Genomic DNA, 11,764 nt, shown 5'->3' on the forward strand with positions numbered 1-11,764 from the left:
TGCACCTCGGCGTTTAGTCATGCCGGCCACATGACCACAGAAACGTCTTCGGACAGCGCTGGCTCTTCAGCTTGGAAACGGAGGTGAGCACCGCCCCCTAGAGGCGGATTCGACTGGCTTTCGAGCAAGGGAAACCTTTACCTTTTTTTTTAGCTTACCTTTAAAGTTTGGGGAAGGTGCCCTGCATATGCTCAGAGGTACGCTTTTCAATTATTGCACCATATATTCTGGAATTGTTCTGGCACTGAAAATGGGATCTGGGAGAGGACAGCATAGTGCAACTGATTCAGGTGAATCGCTGAAAGCCGCCCTCTGCTGTAACCTCACTGCCTTCCTCTCTGCCTGTAAACTGGATCCAGCTTAAAAGAAGAGGGCTCGTTGGCTGGCAGATGTCTGGGGCTGTGTCCTCTCACTTCCTGTTTCTCTCCCCTCTCCCTCAGCTAGAGATCTTCCTGTCCCAGCGCATTGTCGAGACGAGCGAAGAGGCGGACATCTTGTCTGTCAGCCAGTTCCAGCTAGCCCCGCCCATCCTGCAGGACCAGACCAAAGAGAAATTAGAGGCCATGGTCGCAGCCCTCCAAGATCTGATTGGCCGGATGACTAGCCTGAGAATGCAGCATCTTTTCATGATCCTGGCCTCCCCGAGGTTGGTGCAGTTTAACCTTCCCACACCTAAGTCCTTCCCTTCAGGATCAGGGTCCCTCCTTTAGCTGCACTGCAAAACAAAAGCAACCCCCCCCCCCAATCTCCTGATAATTACAGCATCAGTTAGTAGTGGGGGACCAAGATTTAAATCCCTCTTGAAGTACTTAACTCCAGCTAGACTAACTCATATATATATACATACTTCTCCGCTATGCTGGAAACTTTGTGGACAGAAAGCAGACTATTTTCATACTTGGTGGAATTGTGCCAAAATTCAACAATTTTGGAAGCAAATTTTAATACATATTGAAATTTTAACAGGATATAATATACCATTAGATCCAACTTTAATTTTGCTAAATCTATGGCCACCAGAAACCTACACTTCAAGGGTTAAAAGTTTAATAAATGTTTTGCTTACAGCAGCCAAGATGGTCCTCGCAAAAAAATGGAAAGACAAACAAACACCTACTATTGCCCAATGGATCCACAAAGTTTGGGATTTTTTTCTTTTAGAAAAGTACTCCATTTATAACTCTGAACTTCAAAACGAGTGTGAATTTTATGACCCTTTGGATAAATGGAACCCTATTTTAGATAAGATTACAATTGACAAATTTACCTGGGAAACAATTTCTAAAGCAAAAAACCCACTAATTTTATATGGTTCTTAACTATAAAGTTTTTGTATAATTTTGTTTTAATTTTTTAATTATGTAATCTTGAAAATGTGAAGATTTGTACTTTATAAGTTATTTAATAAGTTTGGGGTATGTTATGAACCGTTAAATGTTATAGTGGAAAATATTTTGCAACCTTACCTTCTCTATCTCTGATATTCTGTTAACAAATAATTCTAAATAAAGTTAGTGGTGGTGGACCAAGATTTAAATCCCTATTGAGGGCAAATGAGGGATGGTTCTGTAGGAAGAACACAGATTTTATTGGCTACACAGAATCTGGAATTTGGCACAGTGTTTAGGTTTGGTGAAGGATCTTCGCTTTTGATTACAGGGAAACACAAATTTCTAGGTCTCATTACTGGAAACTAAGGGTTAGATCCCGCCAGCTATCCCTCGATCTTGCTCAATTTCTCTCCTTACTGTAGCCCTCATTCCACATACAGGTCCCATGATCCCCAGTATAAAGAGAGCCAGTTTGGTGTAGTGGTTAGGAGCAATGGCTGTATCTGGGAGAACCGGGTTTGATTCCCCACTCCTCCACATGCAGTTACTGGTGTGACCTGGGGTCAGTCACAAGTTCTTTCAGAGCTGTTCTCTCAAGTGCAGTCCTCGAAAGAGCTCTCTCAGCCTCACCTCCCTCACAGGGTTTCTGTTGTGGGGAGGGGAAGGGAAGGGAAAGAAGATTGTAAACCGCTCTGAGACTCCGAGTTACGGGCAGTTTATAAATCCAATCTCCTCCTCTTCTCTTCTTCTTCTATAGGCTTTTTGGGTGGTAAACAGGGACCCCTTGTTTTTCACCAGCGGAAACCCTGGTTGGGTCCAACCCTATCAAGGCTCCAGCATTCCAGGGCTAAAGGGTCTGTGTCCTGCATGGCTTCGTTCTGCAAGCCAGTTTGGTGTAGTGGTTAAGTGTGTGGACTCTAATCTGGGAGAACCGGGTTTGATTCCCCACTCCTCGACTTGCACCTGCTGTATGAACCTGAGCAAGCCATAGTTCTGGCACAGCTGTCCTTGAAAAGAGCAGTTTCTGTCAGAGCTCTCTCAACCCCACCTGCCTCACAGGGTGTCTGTTGTGGGGAGGGGAAGGGAAAAGTAGTTTGTAAGCTACTCTGAGACTCCTTTGGGTAGTGAAGGACGGGGTATAAATCCAACCTCTTCTTCTTCTTCTTCTGCACGTCTACTGAAGTCCTTCCTTCTGGCGCAGAGAGGGGCTTCTGGGTAGTTTATCAGATGTGCTCACTCAGTGCATCCAAGACTCTGAACAGCATTCCCTTCTTGGATGTTTGCATTGCAGATGCTGAGATTCTCCGACTGTCTGCTGCATTCCATATAAAGGGGAATGCAGTATTTGTTCAAATATCCCTGCACTGCAGTGTACACTCTTCTCCTTGGCACAGTTTCCTACAATTCTGGTTATCTGTTAATGTGCGGACTGAGAAAAGCTGGTGCCGGTGTACCTTAATTACAACTGCCAGCTAATTTAAAGATTTTTGTTTTTAAAAAGAGAAGCCGTAACCAATTAACCAATCAGTTAATTTAATCTGCGTTGAGTTTAAACATGTTTACGTACTGTGGCACCTAAGTGAAGGCATTGCTTTTAGCGTATTGAGGGAAAGAACCAGCGGCTCTTAGGCAATAAGATGTAGCTTACCGTTTAATCCTGTTCTGCGTGTGCTGCAGTTCTGTTGCTGAGGGACCATTCCAGGCGCAAGCGCCTCTCATCCCATTCCCTGCCTTTTCTCCTGCTACCCCATAGCTGCTTAAGAGAAACAAAACTTAAGTTTCTGCAGATCCAGCAGACAAACTGAGAGCGTTAACAAGTGGAAATGGTTGGTTTTGCTTCGGGTAGAATGGGGGTCCCCAACGTGGTCCCCGCCGACACCTTTTCTGGTGCCCACCAATTGTTTTTAGGAAGTGGGTGGGGCCAGGTAGGGCTTTCGCCCAGCAAGGCTTCCGATTGGCTGTTGGAGATTTGATTGGCTGTGCAGATTTTTTAAAATGTTGCTTTGGCAGCAGCTGCCAGCAGAGCACAAAGATCTACACTATGTGACTGAAGGTAAGCTGCAGCAGTCATTTTGTGGCTGGCTCCGCCTCCTATGGCAGCCATTTTGCCTCGTCAGAATTCCAGATGTGGCCACCGGCTCAGAAAGGTTGGGGATGCCCTGAACTGGATAGCCCAGGCAAGGCTCATCTCATCAGATCCTGGAAGCTAAGCAGGGCCGACCCTGGCAAGTATTTGGATGGGACCAATGCTCCCTCTAAGCTGTGGAGTGAGCAAAAATTCTGCTTTGTGAGCTACTGGCATTAAAGTTGTGAGTGAGCAATTTGGCTCCTGCATAAACTAGTTTGCTCTGGAGCCCTCCTTCCTGAGCTAAGACAAAAATGTGTGAGCCGGAGGCTAAAAACCTGTGAGCTAGTTCACACTAACTCAGCTTAGAGAGAACACTGGATGGGAGCCCTCCAAAGAATACCAGGGCCGAGAGGCAGAAGCAGGCTATTAAGCCACTTCTCTGAATGTCCTCCATGCCCCAGTAAGAGCCACCAGAGGTCGCCGTGACTTTTAGGCACGGGCACCAACACAAACAAATATGAAAATACAAAAACAAAAAAGGTTGAAGACCCCCAGACCGGATTGTCTGCTCCTAATCCCTGTAATGATGCTGGGAAAGATTGAAGGTCAAAGAAGACGGGGACGGCAAAGGATGAGATGGTTAGACAGTGTCATCGATGCAACGAACATGAAATTGAGCCAACTTCAGAGGACAGCAGAAGACAGGAGGGCCTGGTGTGATCTGGTCCATGGGGTTGCGAAGAGTCGGACTCGACTGTGCGACTGAACAACAACAATCCCTGTAAATCTTACAATTTTGAGGTCTCAGGAGAGTGATCAGAAAATACAGCAGTTTAGGAATTACAGTGGAGAAGAATTCACTGGCACATTTCACATGGTGACTTGTTGGTTTAGGTACGTTGACCGTGTGACGGAGCTCCTCCACCAGAAGCTAAAGCAGGCGGATTTGCTGCTCCTGAAGAAGGACCTGATGATCCAGAAACGGCAGGAAGCCCTGGAAGAGCAGGCTGCCCTGGAGCCAAAACTCGACCTTCTTGTGCAGAAAACGAAGGAGCTGCAAAAACTGGTGAGTGCAGTGGGTGGGCACAAAGTGGCGGGGGGGGGCTCCCATCTCTGCCTGGTCTCCATCACCTTAGAAGTCCAGAGACCAGTTCTGTTGCAGACATGCTTCCTGAGCCAGTGTACATTCTCCGCCCAGAGTGGAATACCTAGTATCAGAAGCTTTCAGGAAAGACCTCTGTGGTTTCCCATCAGGCCTTGGAAGGCCTGGGGAAGCTTGGTAGGTGGGGTCACCTGGCAAGTAATGGAGTTGGTGAGGAGGAAGCCAACAGGCAGAGAAATAGGTCTTGGTATTCATTCCCCCTCCCAATGACTTGCTTAAACTAAGGAGCCAAATCGGATTTGGGGGCTTTGGACGGCCAGCCGGCACACGATTGGTCTGGTAGACAAACCGGCATTTGTTGCACAACCTACTAGTTTTATTGTGATGTCCAAATGCAGCTCGTGGCTTCGCCGTTCTACCCAGAACTCTGCGTTTTTCACAGTTCCGTAACATTTCACTACCGTTATGGTTTTCAGTGCTGAGCGCACTATTCAGCTTGCTCTCTATGGCAAGTTTCTTTGACTATGAAGATACTCTTCAAAAACCTAGCACTGTTCATCTCTGTGTCACCCCTGATTAGCAAAAAGCAGAATAAACAAATCTTATAAATGTGGCTGCTTTGCGCAGTTAATACAGATCATTGAATTAAGGCAGACCCACTGCTTACTGGCTAGGTAAAGTCCCTTGAATGCTGAAGATCCCGAGTGGAATTCCTAGCAAGTCAAATGGAAGGGTTCTTGGTAACTGAGCTAAAAAAGGACCTCTGTCTGCGATTTGTGTGCCGCCAGCTGTAGAAGAAAAGGCTAAACTATGCGGACTAACAGCCTAACTCTTTATATAATTTTCAGGGGTTTGTTGTTGGTGGTGTGCTGTTGTAATTTGATGAAACTTCTCCTAACCATGGTTAAAGCATTGGGAATCAGGATTGCACACTGCCTCTGCCTAGTCCTCACCTTCCATGCATTCTCCCTTACTCTAGTCCTGACATGGATAGCCCAGGCTAGCCTGATCCCATCAGATCGCAGAAGCTAAACAGGGTCGGCCTTGGCTAGTATTTCAAAGGGAGACCTCCAAGGAATACCAGGGTCATGACGCAAAGGCAGGCAATGGCAGACTGCCTCTGAAACGTTTCTTGCCTTAAAAACAAGTCTAGCTCGCCACCCAGTGGTGCATAATGCTGAAGAGCTAGAACTTCTGATTGCCAGACACTCTTAGGATCTCCTGGCTATTCTACACACAGTCTGGTAAGAAAAAATATATACAGCTGTGTGCTAGATGCCCACAGAATAATACAATGACAAAAGACACTAGATTAAAGCCATAACATCATTTAGTGTCTAGTAATGAAAAACAACCACTTATTCCTTCATAGAAAAAATACAAAGGTCAATAAAATTACACATAGCAGTCTGCTCCAAACTCTCTCAGTAAATATCCTTCTAACAGTCCTGTATTCTTAAAAGCAGTCTGCTCCAAATTCAATCTCTCTTTCTGAGATTGTGTGTTATTCTTGTGGGTTATTCTACACACAGTGCCATATGATAATAATGATTATTATTATGCCTTACTCTGCCCTTGCTAATCTTAACCATGGTTAATACTAACCAGGTTTACTGCTCACTGAGTTTTGAAGTGAGTTCCCAGTCTTAGGCTTAGTTCAGACATCCCATGAAACCCTGGTTTAATTAAACCACTAAGTACAATTAGTGTGATCATCCAAACTCAGGGACCCTCCACTAACTATGATTAATTAGGGCTCATGAAAACTAGGATCTGAAACTTTGGTTTAAAGTTGATTTATTAATCACAGGTAGCCTTAACTATGGTTTCACACGACATACCAACACAGACATCTGGGCACAATCCGGCATTGTTCCCCAGCAGGAGAGGCAAGGGAAAGAGCAAACCAGATAAACCAGGATTTTGATGATCGTCTGTGAACTGAATCCTAAATTCATAAACTGTGTACATAAACCGTGGCTTCATGTTATTGTGTCTCCACCAAGCAATGGTTCTTCACCAAGGCCCAAAGAGGAATGAAAGTGAGACTTGTATTTCAGAAAAGAGGAACACTCAGTGTTCCCTCTAAGCTGTGCGCGTGAGCGGCTGCTCCTTAACACAAGAAGCCCTGCTCAGCAGCGGTCTGGAGCTGTGCAGAAATCTCCCACTTTCCATTGCCCATTTTAAGACTAGAGCAGTTCTGTTCTGCTCAGGTTGTGAACTGCTCTGCTCAGTAGGGGGAAGAAATTTAGAGGCAATATTGCTCACACACCCTTCCCATATATTTCAGTGGGACTTACTCAGGGAAACACCCTGCAGGAGTGTTTTAATGCCTGGCAGGTGTGGGAGCTGCCGCTGCGATTTCCCACGTAAAGTCTCGGGCTGGCCTTGCGGACAACCAGGCCGTATTTGAGAAAGCAGTTTGAATTGTGGCTTCCAGCCAATCAGAAAGCCTCGCCAAAGAGGCCAGTCAGAACACCCGGCGGCCATTTTAGGCTCTTGGCCCTTGGGGGGGGGGAACTGGAACGTTCTGTGGATGCCTTAAGAGATGAGCTTTTGGTGAGCTGTTCCAGAGGACTCCTGCCAATGGACACTCTTGTCTTTTCAGATTGAAGCTGACGTTTCTAAACGATACAGCGGCCGACCGGTGAACCTGATGGGTGCCTCCCTCTGAGCCCCGCTCCTCCCCACGCGGACACCCCTCCTGGGATTGGAGCAATGGATCACATCCTCAACGAAGGATAAGGGAGAAGAACCAAGGAGAGCAAGAGCTGAGGAGAGAGGACTTGCCAAACCCTGGGGGTGAGAAGTGGCTAGCACGGAGGATTCCACCACTTCCCCTCTCCACACAGCGTGTGAGCCAATCCCTGAGGGCTGAATAAATCTGCCTTCTCCACCGTGAGCTCCTCTGTACAATTTCTGCTGCCGTATTCGTTGGCCAAGGAAGGTGTAAGATCTCTGCCTCTTGGTGCCCTGCATGAAGCCAGTTCTCGCCTCCCCAGGGGGAACACTTCCCTAGCGAGAGTCAGTGGACTACCAGTTCTCGGTTCTGTCTTAAGAGAAATATTCCAGATGGAGTAGAAACCGCAGTTGTCAGCCCAGTTATCGGGGCACTCCTTTACTTACTTACTTAATACTTCTGGGAAACAAGTAGTCCCTTCTGTCTGTTTTGGGCCTTCTGTTCCTGACCTTGGGGGGGGGGGGGGGGGGGGAGGTCCTGCCAGGACATATTCATCTCCCGTTTGTTCTTAAGGACAATGCTAGCTCCTGTTACCGGTTTCAGATATTGTGGCTCCACCCGCAGCCCTGAGAAAAGAGCAAAGACACAAAAGTTTTTTCTTGGTGGGACACTGGCTCGGTTTCACCCCCATCTGGGAACCAAACTTTGTGGGCTCTTTCACTCATCATACAGGGCTAGCCTTAGTGTTGTTGTGGGTTTGTTTGTTTGTTTTTTTGGTCCAAGTGTACTTCTAGAAGGAACCAGAGCCCAATCCCAGACCCTGAGTGAACAAGACGGCGTGTTTGGTAGTGTGCATGCTGCGTTCCCACTTTAGACATGCAGTTTTAAAGCATAACCCAGCATTTCTCTGAAATACAGAGCCTGCCTGCAGGCTTGAGACAAGGGCTGCCTGCTGAGATATCTCTTACCCCATGCATAACATATTAGCACCATTTTCTCTCGTATAGAGAGCGCACTGGAGGGGGAGGGCAGGAGATGTTCTTTCCCTAAGCGTTGTGTTTCCATTTTGCCCTGCCAGTGAGCCTAGCCCTTGGAAGAGCCGGCAAGCGTTGACGTAGCCAGATGTATGGCAGATCCAGCCCCACCCAGCCTCTGCTGGCCGCCAGGAAGTAGTTGGATCGAGTCGACTGTCAGCGACAGATGACAGGCAGGGGGAACGCTGAAGCCGGTGGCTAGGCTGTTGTCTGGCCTGAGATCTGCGCCCATTGTCTCTGATCCTGGCAAGAGGATACCACCGTAGCCTCAAACCCCCCTACTTTCCTGCCATTTGGGGGGGCAAAGAGAGGGTGATCAGTTTGGGGTGGTGGTAGGGAGGTGATTCGATTTTAATTTCATAGGAGAGCAGTTGATTCATTGCTCTTTGTCGGTGGTGTTGACTCTCGTAATGACTTTCCATCAAAATGAAAAGTGGAATTACAGCGTTCATTATTCCTGCTGCTTGTTATCTCAGCGGCGGGGGGAGGGCCGCCCCCTCCCCACCATGCCGCCTTTCAGCCATCCTGGACAGTGAGTGATGGGCCCTATTAATCACCGACCCCGCGGACTCTGGCGGACACACGCTACCCGGCAGAGAAGGGGAGAGAGATAAGGCACCAACAGCCGCTCCAATCAATTAATGTCAAGCGGGACTCTTCGGCCCCTCCCCTGTCCCCCCCCCCTTTCACCCTCTTGTGGTTCCAGAGGTGGACATCTCTTCTGGTGGGGTGGAGGGAAGCTCAAGGAGAGAGGAAGCAACGGGGACGGTGCTTCCGTGGGCGCACCCAGGGATCATCGGCTGGGATCTGGCAAGTCCTCGCCTCTGCCTTCAGAGCCCAGTGCCTTCTGGGAGAGGTGGCGAGCCAGATCTCAGAACGGGATTGCTGCCACCACCAAAAGGAGCAGTTCCCATTTCCTTCTCGACACAGGCCATACTCCAAGTCCGTTTTGAAACATATGCCCCCTGAAAACTTTGGAAAACCTCATCACACACCCCCATTTCATACATAGCGTCTCATAGGACATAGAATCATAGAAGAGTTGGAAGGGACCTCCAGGGTCATCTAGTCCAACTCCCTGCACAATGCAGGGAATTCACAAATACCCTCCCCCCCAACACCCGCAGGGACCTCTCTGTCCCATGCCCAGAAGATGAGCAAAAACCCTCCAAGATCTCTGGGCAAACTGGCCTGAAGAAAAATTGCTTCCTGATCCAAAGAATTCCCAAAGAATCCTGGGGGTTTTGATTTAGTTGATGTGGTTGAGAATTCTTTGTGAGCAGTTGCCTGCCTCCTCTCTGGAGAACTACCGTTCCCAAGTTTCCCTGGGGAAGAAGACACGGTTCGCAGTTTAAGGCCCTGACATACAGATGCTCTTAAAGCTCAGGCTTGAAGAAAGATAGACCAGAGCTTGCCATGATCTTCTAATCCGCATGCGCCAAGAAGAGCCATACAGCCAACTTTCCCTCCAGTAGACCATTCCACTTGCCAAGTGACTAAAAATTTTTTCAATGAGCAAATAGCAGAAGAGAGGGGGCTTCCATTAGGGAAAGGAAAGGAGGTGCCATCAGCTCTTTACACATTTGGCTCGTCTAGATGGCCATCCCATAATGTTAAAGAATGTAGGACCTTTTCCAGAGCAGTGATCTCCCATACTGTAAAGAATGTCACCCTTTAAAGCGTCATATTTTAACCATTTTAAAAATTGCCTATTAAGGAACAATATTATACATGGGTATAAACTAAATATTATACATGGGTATAAATATAAGCGGAGCTGCGGTGGGTTAAGTGGTTAAGACGCTGAACTGCAGGCTGTGGAAAGTCGGTAGTTCAGCAGTTCGAGACCCGAGTGTGCCGCATGACGGAGTGAGCTCCCGTCTCTAGTTCCAGCTCCTGCCAACCTAGCAGTTCGAAAGCAAGAAATTGCAAGTAGATAAATAGGTACCACTTCGGTGGGAAGTTAACAGCGTTCTGTGCGCCTTGGTGTTTAGTCATGCCGGCCACATGACCACGGAAATGTCTTCGGACAGCGCTGGCTCTCTGGCTTTGAAACGGAGATGAGCACCGCAACCCTAGAGTCGGATTCGACTGGCTTTCGAGCAAGGGAACCTTTACCTTTATAAACTTTTGGGTACATGCACACTGACTCAAATTTTGCTGCTTCAGACCAACGTGGCTACCCACCTGAATATTCTATCTATCTATCTATCTATCTATCTATCTATCTATCTATCTATCTAAAATTGTTGCAGAATTTCTTGTTGCTCTTCAAGCCCTCCTTGCTTTCTGCAGATAATTGTTAGTTTCCCACTATTTGTGGCAGTGCAAAGAACTCAAGGTGTTTCTTAATGTCCTGTTGATCTATTCCAAAAACACAAAAGTCCAAAACTCGCCAGTAATCGATTTCAAAATTCTCACTCATTTGATTGCCATTTCTAATTCTTGCTAGATTTCTGAATGCTTATTTCCTTTGCTATGTTCCATCTATTCCATAATATTTTTATTTCCTTTATTTATACCCCACTTTTCTCCCCACTGGGGATCCAACATCGTTGCAACATCCTTCTTCTCTTCATTGTATTCTCACAATCAGCCTGTGAGATATTTTAGGCTGAGAGTGTGAGATTGGCCCAGGGTCAGCCAGCAAGCTTCTGAGGTGAAGCTGATGGGCTGTAGACTCAAGATGGACAAAAGGAAATACTTCGTTACACAGAGAATGATTAAAGTGTGGAATTCACTGCCAGAGGAAGTAGTGATGGTTACAGGAATAAATAGCTTTAAACAGGGATTAGATAGGTTTATGATGTCCATCCGTGGTTTTTGGCCATGGTGACTGAGGGAAGCCTCCATGTTCAGAGACAGCCAACCTCTGAATCCCAGCACCAAGGGGCAACCTCAGGGAACGATCTCGGCCTCTGTGCCCTGTAGTAGGCCCTTCAGAGGAACTGGTTGGCCACTGTGTGAGACAGGATGATAGGACTAGATGGACTATTTGGTCTAATCCAGTAGGGCTCTCCTTATGTTCTTATTAGGGGAAGGCCTTGGCCTCTCTGCCCTGTAGTTGGCCCTCCAGAGGAACTGGTTGGCCCCTGTGTGAGACAGGAGGCTGGACTGGATGGACCACTGGTCTGATCCAGCAGAGCTCTTCTTGTGTTATTATCAGTGGAAGGCCTCGGCCTCTATGCCCTGTTGTTGGCCCTCCAGAGGAACTGATTGGCCACTGTGAGGCAGGAGGCTGGACTGGATGGACCACTGGTCTGATCCAGCAAGGCTCTTCTTATAGTCTTATGATGTTCTGTTTTCAGAACAAAGGTATTTTCTCCTCTTTCCTGTCAACACTCCATATGCAAGATATCCTGTCTCCAACGGCACCCTTTTTATGCCACTGGACTTCTGCCTGCTGCACCCAACCCCATGTTGAGGTTGTATACCCATAAGGCAGTTTGTGTGTTGCAGTTTGGCAGAGTGCTTCCTGCAGACACAACGGGTTGGATCCAGCCATATCTTTTCCTCCATCTTACTCAATTATCCTCCTTATTACAACCC

The 11,764-nt window shown here is 47.4% G+C and overlaps 1 protein-coding gene across 1 annotated transcript in view; it reads left to right on the forward strand.

Moving 5' to 3' along the window:
* CDK5RAP3 (CDK5 regulatory subunit associated protein 3) overlaps positions 1-7,486 on the forward strand; it is a 33,651-nt gene extending 26,165 nt beyond the window's left edge. Inside the window, exons 12-14 of the mRNA XM_015412441.1 lie at positions 441-646; positions 4,294-4,465; positions 7,110-7,486. Coding sequence (XP_015267927.1) covers positions 441-646; positions 4,294-4,465; positions 7,110-7,175 — 444 coding nt within the window. The 3' untranslated portion in view covers positions 7,176-7,486. The remainder of the gene's footprint in view (positions 1-440; positions 647-4,293; positions 4,466-7,109) is intronic.
* Positions 7,487-11,764: the final 4,278 nt, after the last annotated feature.

Source organism: Gekko japonicus, unplaced genomic scaffold (assembly GCF_001447785.1).
Source record: "Gekko japonicus isolate JY-2015 unplaced genomic scaffold, Gekko_japonicus_V1.1 scaffold8, whole genome shotgun sequence".
NCBI classification, from domain to species: Eukaryota; Metazoa; Chordata; class Lepidosauria; order Squamata; family Gekkonidae; genus Gekko; species Gekko japonicus.